A 25,460-nucleotide genomic window follows, 5' to 3' on the forward strand; every position below is an offset into this window, starting at 1 on the left:
TGTGACAGTAGTTGTTACAGTAGGTGTAACAGCAGCTAAAATAATTTTAGTAATATGAAATTGTATCGAATATGAAATGTTTATGATGCAACAGCTGGCAGGTAAAATTCAACATTTGTCACCTAATATCACAAGTAATAAGAGAGAAAACAACAACAAACTTGAGTCAAATTCATTCAATATGGCGGAATATTTAGCTTTGTTTCCGCCTAACAGAGTGAAGTTCAAAAAAAATATTATTGGATCTACCACAACTGTCAACAGTTGTATCGTAAGTTTATAAACGTTATTATTATTTTTTCAGCGTGACTTTAGCGAAGTCAAAACGATTTCTGTCAGCACGATGGCGCTCCCGACAGAACGCGTTCGCGGCGAACTTCGCCAGCCGTCGGGTCGAGACGGCAGACCGGGAAGAGACGAACAAGACGCAGGAGAGTCTGTCTGGCGCTGACCCAGCTCGTTGTTGTCGCGAGGACATGTAAACCCGAGCTGTGTTTCTGGCCCGGTTCTGCTGCTGCTGCTATCTGTTGTCGACCCGGAACCGACGGACTTCTGCCCGGGACACCGGCTGGCTCGCCCCCCTAACCCGGGATATGCTCCAACTCTCCGCCTTTGACTCACTATAACCCGCCGACGAGCAGAATGATTCGTAAAGTTTCTGTCAGACTTTTAGGAAGTGTCGCCTTCTCTGTGAGAACAAGTCCCAGAACAAAGATCCTTCACGAGGTAAAGACCTTTTTTTTCTGCGTTTTCACGCACTTAGAAACGATAGTTACTTCCTGTATCCGCCTGTCAATCAAAGCAAGATGGGATTGTTGTGAAAGACAGTTCAATGAAACTCCTTTAAGAACAGAAAAACTACTTTTTTTTCAACGACATTTTGTGTTTGTGGTTTGAAATACGTCGTTGTTAACTTTGCTAACTAACTTAACCCTTCGACTGGTTGAGTTGTATTTGACTCACTGATGTAGGTGTGTTTTAAGTCAAATTAAATTGGTTTTAATGGAACCAGTATTGTCAGCCATCTTGGAAAGATGATTCCAGTCATACAAGTATATATTTTTTCCTGTGATAAATACATGAGAAGGTTATGAATTATTAAAAGCAGTGAAAATGCAATAACTTCCAGACGACCTAAGGGTTCAGTATTTTGGTTGTGACCTTTTTTATTAAAGTGAAAGTTCATTTTCTACTCGACCTTCATGATGTTCCTATGTAGGCAAATATTTAGGGGCTTATTATCTTCATCTTTGGCCAAAAAGACTAACTTTTTTCTACTAAAAATGGTCGTACACTCAAATCTAGAAAATGGTGCAAGTACAAAAATATGTATGAATCTGTGCAGGCACACAAATATAAGTACAACTTCTAATGAACATCCCAAACACCCTGGAATTAATGGCAGACTGTCCCGTTCCTTGCCCTATTTTTCATTTAAATCATATGTAAATGAACCAGAATCTGTGATTTTTCTCTCCGAGATCAGAAAAAACAAATGAAAACTGGCTGGATTAACAGTTTATATTCCTTCATTTAAAAATATTCTGACATGGATCATAAACTTGTTTCACAAGAACGTCTATGACTCTCGTCCAGAACACTCGAAGCGATCAGACGCTGATCTTTCTGCTACTTATATTATAAAAACAAGCTTATTATTCGTGAAATAGCGGTTTAAAATATTCAGTATAAAACGATGGATATTGCCCTAATAAATAAAGACCATTCGTTTGGTGAATGGGAACATATATATACGTATGTGAATAATTTAATAATAATAATAAATGTTTTATGTATGTAGCCTAAGTGCCAAGAAAGGCGCCTTTAAATACAATGTATTATTATTATTATTATTAATATCCTCTAGTTAACGGCAAACACTAATTTCTTTATCAACATGGATTGTTAATGTAACTGATGTTTACATCTCAACATGACTAGTGAGGCTGACGTGCATCTGAGCAGTAAATAAGGACGTACGCCACCTTCAAACGTGTCGGGAAGTCCGACCTTTTTAACACTCCTTTCCTTATTAAAATGGAAGTGGAAACGCATGTCTGCGCGTTTTTTGTGCGTACGACCTCTTAGTACTTAGACAGTAGACTCAAATATCGATACACTATTGTGAAAAACATTTTCTTCAACATTTAATTGTACTGATGTTTCCACACACCTGTACCGGTCACGTTATTATGTGACGTAAACCGAGAGAACGATCAAACGCTGGAGTGTCTTTTCTAATTATCCGTAATACTGATCCAGCCTTACACCCCAGCTCGGGCTCTGAGGTCTGTGGATCAGAATCAACTGATGGTTCCTCGCACACGGTTCAGGACCAGAGGAGAGAAATCCTTCCAGACTGTTGCTCCTAAGCTTTGGAACGATCTTCCTCTGTGTTTGATGATCTACTGACTCCTTCAAGAAACATCTTAAGATGTTTTTATTTGTTCAGGCTTTTCCTTGATTTTCTGGAACTCCTGTTTTGTTATCAGTGTTATCTTGACCTTTAAAGTATATACTTTATTGAATATTGTTTTGATTGTTTAATCTTGTTTTAATATTTGTATAGCGCTTTTCCAGACCAGGGTCACAAAGCGCTATACAAATAAAAATGACTTACTTACTTACTTACTTGCTCCTTGTCGCCGCATGTGGGTTAAAGCTGGTTTTAATATAAGATGTCAAGGGAATCCATATAATTTGGTTGAGTATGTTTTTTGGACCTCGCTCTGGCTCTGGCTCAAAAGATAACCTTAATATTGCAACGGTACAAGTTATCTCGTGTCTCCTCATTCTCACTTTAAATGACTTGTCTCTTTCATTGTTGGTTTAATGGGCCATAAGAAGAAAGAGCAGCGTTCCTGAGCCAGCAGAGTCGTCTCATTTCTCTGAGAGACGACGGTGCATCTCAGCATTTCTCTTGTTTTCAGGCTAACTAGATAATGACGTCTGGCTTGAGTGATGGCAATGGTAGAGAATGTTGATGCTGCTGTAAGTGAGAAAAAAGAACTGCAGATCTGAAGCATTAGTATTCTTCAGACAAGGCCAGGCTTTTGTCACCGTGTGCAGTTTGGACAAACACACAAATGAGCTTTCACATGCGTTGATGTCACGACTCATCTCATCAACTTTTATGTCCACAATGTTTCGCATCGTCGAACCTTGTTTGCTGGTTTCTCAGTCGCTTCCATGTGCCACATTTTGTAAGTATTCATTCATCCGTCTTCTATCGCTCATCCGGGGTGAAGTCGCAGACATAGCAGCTTGAGTAAAGTAGTCTTTTCGTGTAGAACACTGAGGCAGAACATGTCCCATGTTGTGCCCAAGCTCCCTCACATGTGGGACATGCTTGGAAAAGAAGGGGTTTGAAGGTGAGAACATGGTGACCAGAGATCGATCTATTAGGGGTGTTGGACAATATTAATGGGGCAATATATCGCAATAATTAAAGACACTTATTATTATTATTATTATTATTATTATTTAATAGCACAATATCATTTTTCTATTCCCTTTTTTTTTTTTTTACTTTAAATCATATGTAGTTCTTAAATGGGTTACAGTTCAAAAAAGTGCGTTAAAGAATTACGATTTTTATTTCTTTTTAAATTTGCAATTGACATGCAAAAATATTCACTGTGTTTGTTCATTATTGTGTTTCAATAAAACTTCCAGGCCACGAGTGTCCGTCAGCTAAGGTAACAATGAAATCCTGCGAGATCTCAGCAATTACTGAGGACAAGAGGATACAGTCGAGCATTTTAAACTGATGTCTGGATGTCAAATATCGCAACTTTGCGGTCATGCGGCCTGTAAATTCTGCAACGCCAAATAAGAACTCAGGCAATACTTCAAATATGTCCTACAGTGTTGCAATTTATCACAATATATCGCTGTCCCTGTATCATGGTCCATATCGCGTCTAATATTTTTGCCATTACACACCCATGATCCTGGTCGAGTGTGAATCTGTTCTCTCATTGGCCATCCACCTTCAGTTTACACCTTAAGTCTAGCCGTGGTTACTCATCAAGTCTTGACTAGTCTTGACTAGACTAGTTGGAGTTCTGAAAGGAAATTTTAGAAAATCTAAAGTAAACAACGAGAGAAGCGAACAGTCATCAGTCAGCCCTGGTAACTCTTTTGTGCCGAGGCTATACAGTGTTTCTGTTTCTCTGTAGGAACACAGAATGACCTCTATTGTCTGGACACGGAGGAGTAGGGATAATGTATTAAAGAACAGTGTCGAGTCAGTGAGCTGGCAAGTTAATTTAAAAGATAAATGAAAGAAGATGGAAAGCGCTGGGTTCTGTTTTTGAGTAAAGCAAGCTTACAACCTGTACATTATGGTTTATTTTAATGTTTTGATGCCTTGGTTTTCTTGAAAATATCGTAGATTTGAATGTCTGCTACAACAATAAGTACATTTGTTTGAACAAATGTAAGCCAAAACACAGCTCATACATTTAAGAGCTGATATCTAAAAATAGTTTTCTAGATAATAACCAAGCAGGTTCTTAAATCAATAGTAAAGGTAAAGGTTTGTTTTATATGAATAATGATATCCAAGCAAATCGAGGCTGCCCTCATTTTTTTTTTCATGCGTAATCGCTGCATCGGCATAATATATTTATAAGTTGATTGTGGAAATTGTCTTCTCCGTCAGTGTCCAGACTAAATATTAAATCCCACGCACAGATGCTGAACGACACTCAAGTTGCAGAGAGCAACGTCCGCCCTCGTCATGTTGCAAAAACAGAATATTGTTTGTGAGCCAGACCACGGCTGCGAAGGGAACTCTCCGTGCGGGAATGAGAATAAATGCACTTTCCAAACTAATAACTGAGGACATCCCTGATGTGTGCTTGGAAGTTTGCTCGTGTCTTTTGGAGTAATGGTTCCATTATTTCTGTTTTTGCAGGATAATTCGGTCTCACCGCCTCTTATAGCCGACTCACTACATTTAATAACCGCGTCCTTATTAACATCGACAGAAACTTGACGGGACATTATTTAACTCTATTTAAAATCAACAGGCGCTTTCAATAGCATGGTCTGTGAAACAAATCATTTGCAAGGAAATAAATGTTCACTAAGGGAAAAGCAAAGTTACAAATTAACAACAGAAAACAATGTGAAGTTGGGGGAAAAAAACGTTATATCTTAATATTACCATCTCAATGCATTCCAACATTAAATTGAGACTATAATTTGGAGAAAATTGTCTCAAGATACCTCATTGAGTTGTGGTTATTGGGCCTTGTGTTAGTTTAAATAGTCCTTGCTCGAAAAATATGACTTAAACTTTGCACACTATCAGATGGTAAGAAATGTTAAAAAATGAAAATAAAAAAGCGACTGATGGTGTAACAAGATATTGATACACTTAAATATGTCTTTTTCCAAGATACTATCGTGATATTCAACGGAACTCTATTGATTAAAAAAAATATATATTTGTATCATGGTTTTTCAATAAAGTGAATTTTAAATAAAATAATTCACTTTTCATTACTGTTTGCAACTAACATGCAAATGTTCATGGAGTTGCTGCAGGAAAGATGGAATTTACACGATCCTGGCGATGACTGAGGACGAGAGGATACAGTGACCCCAGCAATGCTGATGTTTGGACATATTTTGATGTTAAAACAAATGGTAGCAGTTACGACTTCGTCAAGAGTCATGTGGTCTGTAAATTCTCCAACACCAGAGTCAAATACTCGGACAATACTACACATATATCCTTGTTACTACAGTAGAGCAATATATCGTATTGTTGCTCCTGTGTTATGATGCGTATCGTATTCACAGTCTTTATGTATAGATAGTTCAAAAACATAGAATGTGCTTCGGATGTCAAAAATGTAACTTTTTATTCGATTTCTTTCATATTTCATAGCTTCCAGATTCCTTCCTTCGAATGAAAAAACCGCTAGAATAGTGAAGATTCTTCATCACTTGCCCTGACCTCAATAAGATGTCCTAAAAATGACTAGATTATGACCAGAGGGAATGTGATTCACCCACAACCTGTCTGCTTTCATTACCCTATGAACTGGAGACCGAGTGTGTCAGCGAAGGTTCAACATAAATTGGACCATATTGTAGTTTGTGTTCGACCCCTTTTCTTCACATTCAGCTCCTTTATTATTGTATCCGGCCGGGTTCTGCCGACATATGTGATGTGTCATTCTGCACCGCAGGCAACTGAAAACATTTTCTCTGTGTGTTGACTCATGCCAAGGATCCTATGCAGCGAACTAATCTTTTTATTCCACTATGATGGGTGAATAACCGACACAATCAGCCAGTCCGCCTGGTTTCGAACATGTTTATTACCACCCTCCATCATTTCAGGGTGTGCGAGTGTTGGTGACTTTACGGTCTTTTTTAAGGACCAGGAGAAAGGAGGGACTCGCATTAAAAACTAATGGGAATCGTATTTTTCTTTCTAGACGCATTTCGGAATTGAGATGGTAGAAGTTCTTCAATTATTTTGATGTCTTCAGCACGAGTCGGGGTAAGAGTGAGCGACAAAGTTCTCCATTTTTCTGGTCCATCTATTTTCCTACTCTTAGCTATTGTCACCAATTTTGTGACCTAAAGAACAAGTTAATAAATAGAAATAATAATTGCACAAACTTTGCCATAGACGGTAGTAACCAGAATGAAAATACTTTTACATTTTGGTGCCCGTTTTGGATTTGATGACAATTTTCCTGATGACATTTTTGTCTAAAACATTTGTCATGAGGACACAAATATTGTCATGACAATAGGACTCTCGGTCCACATTCTTTCGTACCGTCCAAATTTAGCTCCAATTTAAACCTGACAGAACGTTGTTGAGTCTGTGGGAATGGACCAAGTTTTGGTTAAAGAGAAAAACACTGGCAAAATGTTAATGACACTTTCCCCCCAAAATAATACTGACAGAATGTCAATAGGTCTGTTATATTGGCATAATTTTGCCCCAAGATTAAAATGAAAGAATGTCTGCTATCACCAAAATAAAACTCAAAAAACACAACGTAGACAAAGTGTATTTCGTTTGAAATGTATTGTAAAGATTTCGGACACATTATCTCAATCATTCTTTAAGAACCATTATGGGATAAAAACTCTCATTCATTGAGAGAGACTGGAAGTAGAACCACTAAAAGAAGAGGTGGCTGTTTTTAGGCTATCCCTGGACGCTTCCCTATGGAGGTGGTCTTGGCACGTTCAACTGGGAATGGACTCAACTGGTCCGGGACCAAACAAGAGTCCAAATTTATTAATGGTTTTATGCAGCACTCCAGTTAAAACGTTTGCATCAGTGGAATTACTTTTTTAGCAAGAGCCAGCTCACTTCACATCAAGACGCACCAAAGAGTAATTGGATTTCTTCTTTTGGGTTTTTTTTCCCTCTCCAAGGTCATCAATCACACTTTTTACTTCCTGTCATGAAGGATTCAAGCAGTATATTTTACATTTGCATGGTGACATATCCCGGAAACGCTGAGTGGCTCCGAGCCCCGCGAAGCTGGCGAGATAATTTATTATTCTGAGATCCAGCGTGCAGCAGTTTACAGCTGAGCGATGGCAGCTCGGATAGCTAAGCATCCTCTCAGAAGAGCGCCGAGAAAACGGCTCTGCTTCTGTTCACCTTGGCTGTCATCATCGCTCTCGGTTGAGGACTCGTTCAGCTTTTACTGCAGAGCGCCGAGCATGCCGTTCTTCACTGGTTGCTCCTCCTGCCCTTCCTGATTCCACTAAGTAAAGTCGCTCTGCAGCCGCAATAATGAATGTATGAGTGACGAGGAGCAGATGGCTTCGCCTATAGCAATATAGCACGGCACCTAGTCGGGGAAAGATGCTCGGCAGATGGGGAAACATTATTTACTCTTCTTCTTAACTGATGGAAATCATCATACACCGATCGGGGTGAGGGCTGAACGATGTGGACAACATTCCATATACCAGATATTTCGAGGTTAAGATACGATACAATATGACATCAGTATATGTATATAGTACTTTACTAGTCGAAAGTGAAACAACAGTTTGATATTTTAATGTCCTTAAAATACATTTATTCCTTAAATACATTTAAGGAAATCCCTAGTATAAACACAAATAATGGCAATACAAATAATTCCAAACAAAAAACAATCTCGCTCTTTACTCGAGTTGTTCTTCAGCTCCCCTGCATATCTCACAACTGTAAATGTTGCCTGAGGCACTGACAATTCTGAGGAAGCTCTTGTATATTGTTATTGTTATATACTTGTAGCGCTATCAATGTTATACGTGATGGCGTCCCTCACATCTTCTTGGGATTCACCTGGGAGGAGATATCTCCATATTATGGACAGAGAATTTCTCTTTGCTACTAAATACTAGTCGTATCCTCAGCACTCGTGTTGTTATTCTTCACTCTGTATTCCTATGCGTCGCCCTCCCTATTTTTCTGGTAATGAATACTTGTTTTCCTTTATCACGCGCACTCTGCTGTCATTGATCAAGCATCGAGGTTGGTCACTGCACGTCATCAATCCCGGAAGTCCATTTTAATTTCTTTAAGCCCTATTTATTATTCAAGAAAAGATTTGGATCGGATTGAATTGTTTTTAGAACCCTATGGATCGAAATGAAGTCGAAAACTGGTAGGAAACTGGCCATGATACCCAATTAATAAAAACCCACCGTGGTCTAAAAATTGATTTCGTGGTCTGTGGACGAGGTCCAGACCTCGTGTTGCTGGTGATCGAAGAACACATCCAGTGGGAGTTCGGGCGCAATAACCCGTAATGTAACTTCAATACAAGTCGAGTAGGGCTGGAACTGTGTTGTGTAAAAAGCGTCAATAGTCTCTCCAGTGCATTCTGGTGCTGCCCCCCAAAAAAGAAAGAGGCTTCCTGAATTATTATCTTCTACTAATGATCAGATTGAAAGATGCAATTTCATTAACAAGATTGTTTATTGAAATGTAGAAAGAGATCATTACCTTTTGGCTCAGCTCTTTCTTCACTTACACTGTACCACCCACCTTTCCCTCACTCATGAACAAGACCCCTGAATACTTGAAATCCTCCACCTGTCCAGGGGGATCTTAATTCAATGGCCGGAAGGGGTCAAAGAATGTGTGAGATCTGCATCTATGAATAAGTTCAGCTGTCCACTCTCTGACAGTGGTCCTCCTGAGACCTGGTAGTCCCAGAGTTCCTTGCATAGGATGTTATGTTTTTAAATATTGTACATATTCATGACGATTACATTTATTGTCTCCAATTCTGATTGTATTAAAACTAAGGTATTATTTTTAATGACCGTCTCAGCTGTAGACAAAGAAGAATTGACTTCTTCTTTCTGACGCATTAACATGAGTGGAAACTCATCGATTAAAAGATGAACCGATTCTATTCCAGAAGATTAATGGTTGGACGAGAGGCCATCACTCTTGTGAGTCGGACCTGCCCAGGCCCGTCATTGATGTTGAAGAGGTCGTGTGTTGGTGTGTCAGCGTCTTCATGTGGGTGTGACTTTGTTCTGAGGCTATTTATATGAGCTCCTATGTAACGCTCCCACGTCAATGCACTTTAATTATGTTTGAGATCTAATGAATTAACTATCATTAATTAGCTGGTTAAAAACAATAAATAAATCATATTTTTAAATATTCCATAATTAACAACATACATTTATGTTTGAATGTGCTCTAAAATAAGAAAAAATACGTTGAAAATATATATTTCGTTTATATTTTTATTATCTCTTACATTTTTTTCACTCAATTTGGAAATCCTAACTCTTTTATTTCATCATCAAAATCATTATATTTAGTCATTACCCGCAAGGGTTTTATTTTATATGATTGAGAGAAAAAAATATATTATCAGCTTTATTTTTTCAGCTTTAGGGCTGTTTATTGTCAAGAATCTGGCGTTACGTATCACCATACTGTACCATTCTACTATCACGATACACTTTATTGCGATACTGTAGTAACAACGATAAATTCCGATATATTGCGATACTGTTGTTATAACAATATATAGTTTATTTAAAAAATACAAAACCTTTTCTGGCTTTTACAGCAAAGAAATTAGCAAATACTTTCTCTAATCAAATGTGAAAGTGCTTGTAGGAAAGTGCTTCTCAATATAAGTTTACATTTTTGTTATTATTTTAACAATAAACAATGAAGTGCATCAACATCTCAAACAACCTGGAGCAACATGTAATATCCAGTATCTCTCAGTGTTTAAACTCAGTTTTAAAGCCAAAATGAGTCCAAACACCAGCTTTAAAAGCTGCTGTTAAATATATATTTAACCTTTGAAATAACATTTTACTTTAATTCAAAGTTATTTTATTTATCGAGGCACATTCCAATGATGAAGTCAACATTAACACCAACAAGAACGTTTGTTATTGTTGACTTTCATGCGTCGACTGAACATTTCTCTCGTCTCTACAGAACAGCAAAGTTAACAGCTTTGTTTTGTTTTGTCTTTCTTGTTTTTTCGATCTGCTCATATTCTTTGTCGTGATGCCTCTTTAGATGTTTAATAAAGTTAGTGTTGTTGAATCTTCTATCGAGATTTATCCTCCTCCACACGTCCGCTCACATCTTCACTGCAACAGAGCTGCTGCTGCATGTGACCTCAGAGCAAATATATAACTATTTGGAGCGCTATTGAATATCCATACAGTATCGTAAATAGAAACAGAATCTCACGCCCCTAGTTGGCTTCTTGGTACAAGTACTTACGAAATGTGACCATTAGCTAAAAGGTGATGGACGGGAGGCTCTTAAAGCAGAACATCCCTGGACCACAGTTTCCAGCAGCAGTCCATTTAGATGATGAATAGTCTGCTCTCGCCCCGGTCGCTCGCCCGTCCTCACATTATCCAGGTGAAGTATAGGAGTGCTGATAGATAGAAACGATACAAGCTATTCCTTCCTCTGTTCACGGTTTGTTTGACTGGAATTGTGTTCCGGGCTGATAAACACGGTGGAAGTGATTTTCGCTAACTGGGGTCGAAAGTTCACTAAATAACAACGACATCGAGGACATTAAGTGTCAACAAGCGGAAAAATTTCACTTATCCCCAATGAATTTGTTACGTCCTTCTTCCACCATTACATCCTGTGCTTCTGTGATCAAGTCAAACATGGGTCGGACAAGATGGTTGTTCCGTGATCGAAAGTAGATTCATTTTCACGTTGACTCGGTGAACCGTAGAGATGTCGGAGTTTAAGATTAGACAAGAAAAGTAGATGATCAAAGTCAACAATTACGCCGAGACTTCCAGTTGGTGTAGAACTGATGCTGAAGGAAAGGAATCTGATAAAAGTGATTTGTGATTGAACCTCCAGGAATGAAAAGACGACACTAATAGGACTTCCCGTGTCCTTGTGCGTCCAAAAACGTTACTTCTTCGAGAGCGTTTTCTCATCCTCGGGACTTTCTTCTTCCTCTCGGAGAAGCACATTCATCACAATATGAATCTGCAGCCATCTGTGGTGACTTTCAACAGCTGCAGCGTCTGTGAGATCCAGCGTGTAACAAAACCCAGATTTTATATTTCAAAACCAGACCAATCCTCCTTTTTTTTTATGTGTGAAACAAGTGAGCTTCTGGACCAAAACCTACAAACCTAACATTGACCCCGAAAAGATCTTGAAATGGAGCTTATAGACGGAGGATGTGATGAGTAAGGTGGGGGGTAGGGGGAGGGTCTTGAGGACACCAACCCACTCGTGACCGGACAGGCGGTGATGCATGACGAAGCAGCTCTGACCGTGAGCTGAATGATAATGCAACGGCTCGCTTGAATCACGGCGGATCCTCGTCTGCATCTGGAATGTGGCCAGTACGCAGCTAATGCATTTTAAAAGGGGAACATGAGATGAGAGTCATTCTTTGGGTCACGAATTTGGTGACAAATGATATTTTTGGACTCTCCCCTTCACAATAAGGAGATGATTCCTGGACGGATTAACCCTTTCCTAGCAACTTGGAGGAGTCCTCGGGGCAGACCTAGGACTAGTTTTAGCGATGATTCCTGGACGGATTGACACTTCCCTTGCAACTTGGAGGAGACCTCGGGGCAGACCTAGGACTAGTTTTAGCGATGATTCCTGGACGGATTGACGCTTTCCTAGCAACTTGGAGGAGTCCTCGGGGCAGACCTAGGACTAGTGTTAGCGATGATTCCTGGACGGATTGACGCTTTCCTAGCAACTTGGAGGAGTCCTCGGGGCAGACCTAGGACTAGTTTTAGCTATGATTCCTGGACGGATTGACGCTTCCCTAGCAACTTGGAGGAGATCTCGGGGCAGACCTAGGACTAGTTTTAGCGATGATTCCTGGACGGATTGACGCTTCCCTAGCAACTTGGAGGAGACCTCGGGGCAGACCTAGGACTAGTTTTAGCGATGATTCCTGGACGGATTGACGCTTCCCTAGCAACTTGGAGGAGACCTCGGGGCAGACCTAGGACTAGTTTTAGCGATGATTCCTGGACGGATTGACGCTTTCTTAGCAACTTGGAGGAGTCCTCGGGGCAGACCTGGGACTAGTTTTAGCGATGATTCCTGGACGGATTGACGCTTTCCTAGCAACTTGGAGGAGCCTTCGGGGCAGACCTTGGACTAGTTTTAGCGATGATTCCTGGACGGATTGACGCTTCCCTAGCAACTTGGAGGAGACCTCGGGGCAGACCTAGGACTAGTTTTAGCGATGATTCCTGGACGGATTGACGCTTCCCTAGCAACTTGGAGGAGACCTCGGGGCAGACCTAGGACTAGTTTTAGCGATGATTCCTGGACGGATTGACGCCTCCCTAGCAACTTGGAGGAGACCTCGGGGCAGACCTAGGACTAGTTTTAGCGATGATTCCTGGACGGATTGACGCTTTCCTAGCAACTTGGAGGAGTCCTCGGGGCAGACCTAGGACTAGTGTTAGCGATGATTCCTGGACGGATTGACGCTTTCCTAGCAACTTGGAGGAGTCCTCGGGGCAGACCTAGGACTAGTTTTAGCGATGATTCCTGGACGGATTGACGCTTCCCTAGCAACTTGGAGGAGACCTCGGGGCAGACCTAGGACTAGTTTTAGCGATGATTCCTGGACGGATTGACGCTTTCCTAGCAACTTGGAGGAGTCCTCGGGGCAGACCTAGGACTAGTGTTAGCGATGATTCCTGGACGGATTGACGCTTTCCTAGCAACTTGGAGGAGTCCTCGGGGCAGACCTAGGACTAGTTTTAGCGATGATTCCTGGACGGATTGACGCTTCCCTAGCAACTTGGAGGAGTCCTCGGGGCAGACCTAGGACTAGTTTTAGCGATGATTCCTGGACGGATTGACGCTTCCCTAGCAACTTGGAGGAGACCTCGGGGCAGACCTAGGACTAATTTTAGCGATGATTCCTGGACGGATTGACACTTCCCTAGCAACTTGGAGGAGACCTCGGGGCAGACCTAGGACTAGTTTTAGCGATGATTCCTGGACGGATTGACGCTTCCCTAGCAACTTGGAGGAGACCTCGGGGCAGACCTAGGACTAGTTTTAGCGATGATTCCTGGACGGATTGACGCTTTCCTAGCAACTTGGAGGAGTCCTCGGGGCAGACCTGGGACTAGTTTTAGCGATGATTCCTGGACGGATTGACGCTTTCCTAGCAACTTGGAGGAGTCCTCGGGGCAGACCTGGGACTAGTGTTAGCGATGATTCCTGGACGGATTGACGCTTTCCTAGCAACTTGGAGGAGTCCTCGGGGCAGACCTAGGACTAGTTTTAGCGATGATTCCTGGACGGATTGACGCTTCCCTAGCAACTTGGAGGAGTCCTTGGGGCAGACCTAGGACTAGTTTTAGCGATGATTCCTGGACGGATTGACGCTTCCCTAGCAACTTGGAGGAGACCTCGGGGCAGACCTAGGACTAATTTTAGCGATGATTCCTGGACGGATTGACGCTTCCCTAGCAACTTGGAGGAGACCTCGGGGCAGACCTAGGACTAGTTTTAGCGATGATTCCTGGACGGATTGACGCTTCCCTAGCAACTTGGAGGAGACCTCGGGGCAGACCTAGGACTAGTTTTAGCGATGATTCCTGGACGGATTGACGCTTTCCTAGCAACTTGGAGGAGTCCTCGGGGCAGACCTGGGACTAGTTTTAGCGATGATTCCTGGACGGATTGACGCTTTCCTAGCAACTTGGAGGAGTCCTCGGGGCAGACCTGGGACTAGTTTTAGCGATGATTCCTGGACGGATTGACGCTTTCCTAGCAACTTGGAGGAGACCTCGGGGCAGATCTAGGACTAGTTTTAGCGACTGTTTGTTCTTTGGGACCTTTTTTGGGAGAGTAAAGTCTGGGCTTCCTTGCTCTGTCTGCTGCCCCCACGACTCACCTTCAGCTACTGTAGATGGATGGAAGGCGGATCCTTTTATTTTGAAGGTGTTTTCTAAGGTGAAATATCTGACGTATTGATTGACTGGACCAGGCTCGACTGCACGTCCGTCACCAGTGATGCAGTACGAGCTCCTCTGGCTTCTGCTTCAACACACATCTACAGACTTAGACAATCTTCTACCATCGACTGCTCTCAAGGTTTCCCTTTAATTTGTTATTGATTAAACAAGCTGCAGGACACCGTCGGTTAACAGGTCACCGTGATGTTGGGAAGAACAGATTAGTTCAGGGATCTCTAAACCTGAAGATCAGGAGTAAATCTGCACCTGGTAATGAAGTACTTTCTAATAAATATGGTCAAATATATCCTCTTTTTCGTTTGTTCAATTCTAATAACGTCGATGCTATACTGCATGTGTTTAACAAACGAAATCTATTTTATAAAAGGACTTACCAGCCCGTAACACTGTCCTGTTCTGTTACGAAGATCAATACCTGTTCCTTTAAACTTAACCATTGCATAAGGCATATTATTTAACGGAACCACTTTTAGGTTGTTGTTGTTTTTGTATGAACGTATGTCGGCACTATTGATGTATTGAATGATAACATTTCCAATGTTGAAGCTTAGTTTTGTTTTTTCTTTTATTGAAAAAAACTTTTTTTTCAATTAAGTAATCGAATTTTTCTTTATTGAATTGATATATTCAATGATTTATACATTGAAAGGTTGATTTTATTTTAATGATTTAATTTTAAATATATAATTTCATCATTTTCAAAATGAATTAATACATTTTACAAATTTACTAAATTTATAAATTATTTTCTTTTTTTTAAATTCGTTAGAGAATGTTGGCCCTATTATAACATTAATATATAACATTTTAAAGACTAAGATTATTTAAAAAAAAGATTATTTCTATTTTTAAGAGCTTGTTATTTTCCAATAATTAAAAAAATAAAATCTTTTAATACAATATTTTTTCTAAATTCAATATAAAATGTTGGTTTAAATGGGCCAACATTTTATTTTGAATTTAAAAACAATTATTTTTAAATATTATAATTATTTTATTATTATTATTGGAAAAATATACATTTTTTAATTCTGAATAAGTTAATTCTTAACCTTTTTTTTAAATTCAATATAAAAATGTTGGTAAAATAGGGCCATTGTTTTATTTTGAATTTAAATATATATATATATATTCCTTTTTATGTTTTAATTTTAATTTTTATATTCTCTAATAATATTAATAATTTAAAAGTAAGTAAGTCAATGATATATATTAACATTCATAGCCTCATAAATGAAGATTAAACATGACGCCTACAGTAGTGAAGCTGAAATGTTCCACATTAAAACATAAAGCAGTGAATGTTTTAAACATAAATATTAATGCATGATGTTTAAAACAAAATGCATCTCGGTTTTAAGGGGCATTAAATATGAATATATTTTGCAGGTCATATGTTCGTTGCATAACGTGGTTGTCTCGATCCGCTCGTTAAAAGAATAAAATAAAAATAAAAATACATCTGTTCAGATGTTGTTGCTGCACTTGTTTTACAGACGAGTCGTAAAGAAAATATACACAAACAACAACAACAATCTATCATTAAAATGCTGACTCGGCTTTCAACACACTCAGCAGAAGTGAGGGATGTGATCCAAACTCGGAACGCTGGGAGAATCTTAAATGTGGGCCAGTCACTGTGCTGACAGAGAGGGGGACGAGGAGGCCTTTGTGGGCGACCGACAGAAGTTCCTTCTCAAATATGATCAACAGAGACTTAAGAAGAAGATTCATCTGGAAGCACAGATGTGCTGACACAGTGTGTTGCCTGTCGCATCCTTCTCTCCAGGATGTTGTGGCTCGTTCACGCCCGGCTGCTGGTTTACAGAGGGAGGGATGCACTGACGGAACACTGGGCTGAACAGCTTGTTTTTCCTCTTTTGCAGTTTCAACAGAGGATTCTTCTACCAGGAGGTTGCCCAGCTCGGTTCTGCAGCACGCTGTCGCCATCTAGTGGTACTACCATGTTACTACATTGTTCTATATATGCATCAATGAAAACACTGTAATAATAATAGTTATAATAAATGTTATTATATCAGTGTAATGAGAATAATGAATTAATTGAATTTTATATTTGAACTGTTTAAACCTTTAGTTTTTTCATTGACTTTTTGGGTTTTTTAAGCAGTGTTTTTCTTTTTTTAATAATTCAATTCAATTATTTGTATTTTAAAGATGGGTTGAATTCCTATTTTGTTTTAATTATAAAATTCAAATATTTTCAAGATTTGAAAATGTTACTCCAATAATTCAATATTGTTGTCAACTTGTAGCTTTTTAAATAACAATGTTGGTAAATTAATGGCAACATTTTCATATTGAATTTAAAAAGGCTAACAATATAATTTTGAAATGAACAAAGTTTTTCCAAGTTCAATATGAATTTGTTTATATCCTTAAACATCTATAAAAAGAATGTTGCACTTAATGTTAAATTATGTTAAAGGACTTTGAATAAAACATTTGCCAACATTATTGGATCAAAAGTAAATAATTGTTGAGTAAATAAAGAAAAAGGTTTTAATCCAATTAGTAAAAACATAACTAATCCAAACTTTCAATGTAAAAACACGTTGCTCCAAATACTTAATATAAACAAATTCAACCTTTAAATATATGAATGAACTAAATTATTAAAAGAAAAAAGAAAATGCTCTAAAAAAAACAACTTTTCAAAACATTTAAAATGATAAATGCAACCATTCAATATTCCGATTACACTGATGTACCTCCAGATAGATGGAAACCATCCACCTTATGCTGCACTGGTTGCAGCAGAGTACCAGGCACTGATGAAGATTGTTAATATTGACAGTTGAATTGAAACGCATGGCACAAGTTACGATAGCAGTACTTAACAAGTGTTATTACTATTAATGCAAGTACGTTTTAGGAAAGTAAAAGTACACTTTTGCTTCTTAAACCGAGTATATGACACTAGACGGGGTCTTCATCGAAGCCTGACGCTCACAGTAAACGAACAGTAGATTTTACGGTGGGATCAGATCCTCATTCTTCCGACTGCTCCACAGAAGCGTCGCTCAGGTACAAGTATGGACGTCTGGTTCTGGAGACCCGGCTGCCGTCGAGGAACGAGCGCTGTCAGTTCTTCCTCAGGCCCATGCTGATGAGTGTGGGCGACCTGATCTCCGAGCTGCAGAAGGAAGACCCCGGAGCCGTCGCCTCCATTCTGTCCAAAGGTGAGTCGGTCTGAGCCTCCTGCACATTCCTGGTCCACCGTTCGACTGGTTTGACTGCTCGTGCGTCATCAGACAAAAATGGTGTGTTTGGTCTGCAGAGCTTGAGCTCCTACATAAGTGTTTTTCAAATCTACTGGTATCTGAACGGTCTTGGTGACACCACAGATCTGTCACACTCCTGAAGGACCAGAAAAACGCGTTGCTTTGTCTTTTAAAGTGACATGAATGCAACACTAGTTGAACTGTTAATGATCTTTGTAACAATCCAGCCACGCCTTTTCTTCTGTAATTTACGTCAAAGTCCATATGTTTAGTCTGATGTAAAATTGGCTGAACTATTGACCAAAATAAAAAAAAAGTAAAGAAGTACTTTTATTTATTTTATTTAATGGAGAATCTTACCCAAATGTTTATTTTAAAGTATATCTTTTGGAATATCGAAACATTTTCTTAGAATTTTTCTTCAGAAAAAATCTGCACAAAGTGTAGCATGTCTCGTTAACTGACAGCGTTTTCAGCCAAATAGAAAATTGTTGGTTCGACAAACAAATTCTCTCTTAGAAATGTTGATTCAAGACATGTTTTAATGAATTTAAATGTATTATAAGACTCAAACAAATTGTTTCGAACTACATGTACTTCACTTATTTTTTGCTCACCCTCATGTCGACGAAGGGTTGGGATTATTCCCCTTAAGAGTTATAGACAGAAAATGTTTGTTCATTTTAATGTAGCGACTGGAGCTCAAAGCTCAAAACAAAAAACAACAAGCCTGTATATTTTAAGTTTGTTTGTTACTCGGTTACTGCCTGGCGTCTTATCTCACACATTTCAAGTGGGTGGGTCAAAATGACTTTGACCAGAGACAACACAAGGGTTAAAGGTTACATTCATTCAAAGGTAGAAACATCAACAACACGGTATAAAATATTGTAACTCTAAAAAAAGTAATTTTGTGATGCAGATCTTGCCAATATTAGCTCTACAGTATGAATGTAAATGTTGTCATCATAATGTTCACACGCAGTACGATTTATAATTAGTAATAACTATTATTTGTAAAGCGCATTTTTCTCAGGCCAGGCTCACAAAGCGCTTGAACAATGAAAACAATACACGGTTAAAACACACACTTTAAAATGTCAAGACAACATGGAGACAAACGCAGCAGCTTCAAGAAAATGATGAAAAAGCCTGCGTGTGTTTGACAGATGGCGAGCAGGTGCCGAGCAGCACTATGGTCGACTCCTTGCTGGGCAGCGACTTCCAGCTGGTCATCAACGATGAGATTCATACAGTCTGTGCTCCTGAAAAAGGTAAAACCGCTTGGTCTGTTGATTAAAGGATAAATTAAAAGACTTTTTGGTGACTTGTGCAGTGGAGACGTCCAGCGACGCTGTGGACCTGCAGGACATGAAGCAGGTGGTGCACCTCCTCCACACGGCGCTCCACCTGCCGGAGCATCACCTTCTGCAGGAGCGACAGCTGCTGGAGCGACTGGACAACCTGAAGAAGGAGCTGTCGCCGCTGGAGCAGGCGAGTCAGAATCTATTAACCCCCCCATGATGGAGGCGTGAGAATAGCCACACGCTTGAATATTTTATACCGTGTCGATGTTCACTAGCCTTGTTTTTCTCCAATCGGGATTTCGAATCCTATTTTAGAAGCTAATTTTATATTTATTATTGGCAGCAGTCATTACGTCGTCCGCATCTAGAACGATAAAATCCAACCAGATCCTGGCGATGACTGAGGACGAGAGGATACAGTTGCTTGCTGTCGTTTTTAAAGCCGATGTTTGGCCATATTTTGGATTCAAAATAAATCAGAACAGTTTACGTTACCTTGTCTGTAAATTCTGCAACACCAGAGTCAAGTACTGGACAATACTACAAAATATCCTTGTTACTACAGTATCAAAATATATACATCGCTGTCCCCTGTATCATGGATACCTGTTGTAGTATTGTATCGACAGTTTTTTTTAATGAGTGCGCTTAATTTAAAGCAAATGTTTGAAAAAAAAAGTTATAACTAGAAAAGCACTGAAAAAGCATTTGATAGCGGGCGTCGGTAGCTTACAACAACTGGCTTGCACAATAAGCTCCTTGGCAGAGGTAATAACGGCACCAGGTTGTGGACAGGGTTTGTAAGAAAATGAATATCGATATTCAACAGAACTGTATCAGCTATTCATCTTATTTCTTTGTTGTGCATTGTTTTTTGTATCGTATTTGGCTTAAATAGTGTCGATAGTATTGTATAAATACTTTTTTTCTAATGGATTAACAATTAATATTGACTCGGTTTGTTCATATTTTTGTTGCAATAAACTTTCGGCCACTAGATGGCAGCAGAAATGAGGTCCTCCGCAGCAAAAGAGATAACAAATTCCTGGCGTGACTGAGGACGAGAGGATACAGTCGACTCCAGCAGCTGATGTTTGGACCGCACAGTTCCTACGAAAGTTAACTTACTTACCAACTCGACAGATGATGGCGCAACTGAGCAAGTCGGCAGAGTTCCACTCGTCCAGAGTGGTGTGGACGGGTCTGGCCCTGCTCTCGGTTCAAGGCGGAGCCCTGGCCTGGCTCACCTGGTGGGTCTACTCGTGGGACGTGATGGAGCCGGTCACCTACTTCATCACCTACGCCACCAGCATGGGAGTCTTCTCCTACTACGTCCTCACCAAGCTGGTCCGTCCAGTTGGTCGTCTTTCAGCAGCACCTCTTCTTTATCTGACCCTCACAGCTTTTGTCTTTTAGGACTATGTGTATCCGGACGTTAAAGACCGGCAGTTCCTGCGGTACTTTTACAAGGGGGCCACCAAGAAGAACTTCAGCGTGACCAAGTACAACGAGCTCAAAGAGGAAGTGGCTGAGGTTTGTTCCATCGGTCAAGATTTTCTTCTTCTATGGAATCTAAGAAAATGCGTCTCTCAGGTGGAGGAGGACCTGAGACGCTTGCGCTACCCCACGGAGCTGCAGCTTCCACTGGAGCAGATCCAGCCAAAGCCATAAGAAGAAGAAGAAATGAGAACCAGATGCTACACTTGAAGACAGGTTTTATTATGGGGGTACCTTTTCATTCGGTGTATTGTTTACAACCTTTCTAACGCTGGTTTTATCGGAGACGACGCTGCACAACAATGGAATAAAAAGGCATTTCATGACTCGTCGTGATTCTATAAAACAGAGGTTCTGCAGAAGTGTGTAGTGATTGAAAAGTCACTCGTCCTCCCTGAGATCCTTACATTGGTCGAGTCGATATCAAAAAACAATTCACACAAATATTCCCTTTTTGTTGTTTCCATGGAAACCGTTGCCTGAACAGACGTGTGTGATTTAAAAATCTAAAAACCTGCTAGAAGCCAACGATTGTTTCAGACTAAATGGGAACAGGTTGTTCGTGTAAACTCTGGAAAAGCTCCCCGCTTAAAGAGACTTCTTCTACTTCTTGGGACGGAAGAAGAGCTTCTTGGTGAGCATCGACGCGAAACACGGCACCTGCTTCTTACCGATGGAGCTTTTGTCTCTGCTGTTGTAAACGCTTCTCGCCGCGACCTTACGATTGACCAGCGTCAGCAGCTCCGTGAACTCCAGGGAGTCGCCGTACTTCTGCAGCAGCTCGCACAAGTCCTGGATGTACCACGAGCCGTTGAACGTGTCCCGGTGGGAGTAATAACCTTCAGGAGAGAAGGGGGTCAGTGCTTTGTTTACCCGTGTTTTAAAGCAACAATATGTAACATTTTGAAGGTATTTTCTGCAACTGCAACACTCCTGACTCATGTAGTTGAACTCTATACTTTAACAATGATCTACATAACTTTCTGGATGACCCGACGTGACCCCCATACTGCTTTATAGCAGATGTTTTTTAATCTTGTTCAGTTAAAAGGTTTATGCAGTAAAATGGCAACAGTGAAGCAAATTGCAATCGCAATATTCTGACACTAGAGGGAGCCAGAAACACTTTTTAAAAAAACTGTATAGAGGGCCTTTAACTCTTGTGTTGTCTCTGGGTCAAGGTCAATGACCTCCCTGGCTTCCAGAAATACATATGCAGTGGTGGAGGTCGTTTACCTTGACCCAGAGACGACACAAGGGATACCTCAAAGACATTTGTTTGCAGGCTTTCAGGTCAACTTGACTCAATGATAATGCAAGAGTTAACAGTAGTGATGGTCCGATGAAGCAGTGCCTTTAATTTCATAGTCCACTAGATGGCCGTTTGTTTGCCACCGACTGAACTGAGAAAAAATTTAGAGTCATCAATAAACCTCTGGTTTCCTCCCACTGTCCAAAATAAACTAACCTTAGACCAACTTCATTTATTTATAGCTTGTTTTAAACCCTGAGGTCGCCTTCATCGTTGCGTTTGGTCATTCGAAATACGGTAAATAACTCACCCTGTTGCTCTTAACAACAAATAACATTATTATAATTATAATTATAGGAAAAAGGAATTTGAGGATTGAGATGTTTTCCTGCTGGTTCAGAGGAACTGGCCTTTGAAGGAGTTAACTTCAACTTCAATAATGACTCATTCAAGGTTTGGTGGAAACCTTTGGAGTAAAATAATTAACGGCTCGTAAACGTAGTATCAAGATTTAAACAGCTCTGTGCTTCAGAAAGAATTCAGACATACATGTTAACTCTGTGTTATTCTTCTTTCTTACTTGTAAACAAGTCAAATATAAACTAAATATAAAATCTAAACCAGATCTGATTTCTACTCTTTGTCAAAATCCTAACCTGACAAATATACATCAATACCTCCTTAATTTCATTTCAATTTAAGAACTTTGAGAGTTCTTGTTGTTTGTTTTGGTTTCTTAAGTCCGTCACTTTTAAACCCTGAAACTTTAGAACAGACTCCTAAGCATTTACCTTCAGCGACAGAGTAGCACATGATGAAATCGGCTCCGGCAGGAAGAGTGTGGATGGCGCTGGCGTCCACCACCACCTCACTAGTCTTTTGCTCGCTGTCCACGTCGTCGGAAGGAAACACAGGGTCGTCGTGTTTGTCTCCGCGGCAGGCCTGGCCACAGAGAGAACCGAGAGTCAACGGTCAATCCTGATCCCTCGAGCCCCGGAGAAGCTCCCGTTACCTGCAGGACAAAGATCTTTGGCTTCCCGACGAGACTTTTGCACTTGTCTCCCTTGAAGAGCGCCGTGATGTCCTGGATGTTGATCTTGCCGTCGTAGGTGTAGATCTGGTCGTTCTCTCCGTGACTCAGGAAGATGAGTAGAAAACAGTCGTGGTCGGTGTGGTCGGCCTCGGCAGCTAAGGGTGAGGAAACGAAAGGTTTTGAAGTCATTGACGTCGTCAATACTCTTTTCAGTGAGTAACTCCCGCGATAATTTAAGTACTTCTCCAGAATTACCTTCATGAATTTTCTCCAAAACCTCCACCTGCTTGTAGTTTTCATGAATTCTGACTTCAAAGTTGAGTTCCTGTAGTCTTAAAGAAGAGAGGCCAAATAAGAGGGATTTTCAGGGTTAAATAAACCATTGGGATTCGTACCTTCTCTCCAAGTTGAAGCGGTCGGCGTTGGTTCCGTGTCGGTCCGGCATCCCCAGGCGCCAGAAGAAGCGCTCCTGGTTAAAGATGAGCGCCAGACCTCGTTTCTTGTTGTTCATCTTGTACTCTGCGGCCGGGTCCATATCTAAAATGCTGCCTCGTCGTAAAAAAAACAAGTGTTTTCATCACTAGATGGAACAACAATGAAGATGTTGAAGAAATGTTTTTAACAAACATACGGTAAGGAGTCGGTCTCCGTGATGCCATCGCTGCAAGCTGAAACGTAAAGCGGTGTCATTTAAAACCCTTTAAATAAAGCTGGATTTAAAGTGCGTCTGGTTCTGTCAAGGATTCTTCCTCCAAGCAACGGTTGCCGAATCAAAACTGGTTTGAATATTAGGCCGATTAAAGGATGACCAAGAGTAGGAAGCATGTCCTGGACTCTTTTTTGCAAGATTTTGTTTTTGATTGTCACCGAAATCCTTTTATTCTTTCACAAATATCCAACTATTATTTGAAGCATAAATATAGCAACAACATTGTCATAATTAATAAAGTAAAACACGATTTTGAATCCTTGATGCTTAATCGCATTAGATTTTGCCTGAAACCGTTTTTCAAAAGTTTCGGATTCTTTGTCGAAGCAGCAGAACTACAGGTGACTCGGCTCCGAAGGGAGGTCAGGCCACTATTGTCGAGGCTCCTCATCGTCAATAGTTGACTGACAGCCGGGCCAAAGACACACGAGTGACACCCGACACTGCAGATGTGTTTGTTTCACTGGTGATAAGAGGAACTAGCTGATTACGTTCAGGAAAGAACATTTGTGTACACTTTAAAAAAAATACATGAATCGTAAAAGCAAATAAATAAAAATGGCCTCAAGACAGGCAGCAAATAATGTGACGTTTCTTGCAACGTCAATATTTTCTTTTGGAGCATTTAAAATAAAAGAAAAAAGGATGAAAAGGAGGCAGTATTATCGTGAAACTCAGTAGACCCTGTACCAGAAAAAAGGGATGCCCTGAGTAAACCAACAATAATTTAACTGAAACAAAAAATATCAGATGAATTTTAGAGGGAAAAAATAAAAATATTTAAGTTTTAAACATTTGACCATATTTATCCTGACAATTCAAAGAGTTAATAACTATATTTATTCATAATTTTCTGCAAACTGACACACCCGAGGTACTGAATTAACCAGCTTTGTTTAACAACATTTTTAATACGAGCAACAGATTTGCGAGTAAAAAACAAACAAACAAACACAATCTGGTTTTGGTTGTAAAACAAACACGAACAATTACATAAAGGAAAATAAGTTTCAAAAGTGTGAACAGTTTATTAAAGGGTGTGTCATGTTAATGTTTGACTTTTACACTTTTTTCGCTTTCGTTTAAACACTTGAAGAACACAGTTATTAGTATATAGTATATATATAGTATTTCTAAGTAAGTATAAAAGATCTTTACCTTGACTGTCCGTCGTTGTTGTGCTGGCTGGACGACACAAGAACAGAGGTTGACATTATGAAAACACAGGTTCAAAAAACTGATAGAAAACCGGACTTAAACACCGGTTCATGTATCGTTAGTCACGATTAACGTTAAAATGAACTAACGTGTGCTTTCGATCTAAAGTGTTACCTGTGGTGAAGTGTCCTAACAGGTACGCCATTTTCGTTCCTAGTCTCGTTCCAGTTCACACACCTGTGCGAGGAAAAGATTCTTCTTCCGAGGAGAAAAGTACAGAAGAGTTGGAAGAGAAAAAAAAACACGAGGCTCCGCCTTCTCACTGGCGATTGGTTACACGAGCAAACGGACGTCCGTGAGTGGTTGAGACAGACGTCAATCAGAAGCGAGTCTTCCTTGTTTGTCTCAGATTGAATTCTTTTTTTTACTTTTTAGATTCGGTTCGTTGGACTCGGAGTCGTTGAAGTCAAACGATCAGTCCACGTCAGAAAAAAAGCAGCACAATTTAAATGTAATAATTGAGAAACTCAAGATGAATTACGTTTGTAATGGATTACTCTGAACTTGACGTTACTGCATAAATGAACCCTTAGAGTATTTCGATATTTGACTTAATATCTAAGACTTATTATATGGTATTTAATGGTCTTAACGACTGTTTTGTTCAACCGGTGATATATTATTATATTTATCACAATCAGAATATTGTTTTATCAGTGCAACTCATAATTAAACATAAACCAAAACACAGTTAAACTTAATGTCTTCC

At 40.0% G+C, this 25,460-nt stretch overlaps 2 protein-coding genes across 2 annotated transcripts; one reads left to right on the plus strand and one right to left on the minus strand.

Moving 5' to 3' along the window:
• Nucleotides 1-373: 373 nt before the first annotated feature.
• LOC148089475 (calcium uniporter protein, mitochondrial-like) lies at nt 374-20,865 on the plus strand. The gene is made up of 8 exons (XM_087807032.1): nt 374-726; nt 16,377-16,446; nt 17,526-17,693; nt 18,905-19,009; nt 19,072-19,229; nt 20,186-20,389; nt 20,459-20,575; nt 20,636-20,865. Exons 1-8 carry the CDS (start codon nt 643-645, stop codon nt 20,711-20,713), a joined length of 984 nt encoding a protein of 327 aa, XP_087663158.1. The 5' UTR covers nt 374-642; the 3' UTR covers nt 20,714-20,865.
• On the minus strand, nt 20,741-25,001 carry LOC148089476 (caspase-6-like). Its single transcript, XM_087807043.1, has 8 exons — nt 24,866-25,001; nt 24,692-24,718; nt 23,456-23,492; nt 23,220-23,369; nt 23,080-23,156; nt 22,804-22,979; nt 22,583-22,733; nt 20,741-21,378 (listed from the first exon to the last, which is right to left on the minus strand). The coding sequence occupies exons 1-8, from the start codon at nt 24,894-24,896 to the stop codon at nt 21,143-21,145; spliced, it is 885 nt and encodes a 294-aa protein (XP_087663169.1). The 5' UTR covers nt 24,897-25,001; the 3' UTR covers nt 20,741-21,142.
• Nucleotides 25,002-25,460: the final 459 nt, after the last annotated feature.

Source organism: Callionymus lyra, chromosome 1, assembly GCF_982586985.1.
Source record: "Callionymus lyra chromosome 1, fCalLyr1.hap1.1, whole genome shotgun sequence".
In the NCBI taxonomy this organism is placed as follows: Eukaryota; Metazoa; Chordata; class Actinopteri; order Syngnathiformes; family Callionymidae; genus Callionymus; species Callionymus lyra.

Excerpts from the sequence above, each read along its gene's own strand:
- LOC148089476 (XM_087807043.1), bottom strand. The coding sequence starts at position 24,896 with ATGGCGTACCTGTTAGGACACTTCACCACAG. Across the intron at positions 23,370-23,455 it reads ACGGAGACCGACTCCTTACC|CATTTTAGATATGGACCCGG; the intron begins GTATGTTTGTTA and ends ACGACGAGGCAG. Across the intron at positions 21,379-22,582 it reads GTGCTACTCTGTCGCTGAAG|GTTATTACTCCCACCGGGAC; the intron begins GTAAATGCTTAG and ends TCTCTCCTGAAG.
- LOC148089475 (XM_087807032.1), top strand. The coding sequence starts at position 643 with ATGATTCGTAAAGTTTCTGTCAGACTTTTAGGAAGTGTCGCCTTCTCT. Across the intron at positions 19,010-19,071 it reads AGTCTGTGCTCCTGAAAAAG|TGGAGACGTCCAGCGACGCT; the intron begins GTAAAACCGCTT and ends TGACTTGTGCAG. Across the intron at positions 20,576-20,635 it reads TCAAAGAGGAAGTGGCTGAG|GTGGAGGAGGACCTGAGACG; the intron begins GTTTGTTCCATC and ends TGCGTCTCTCAG.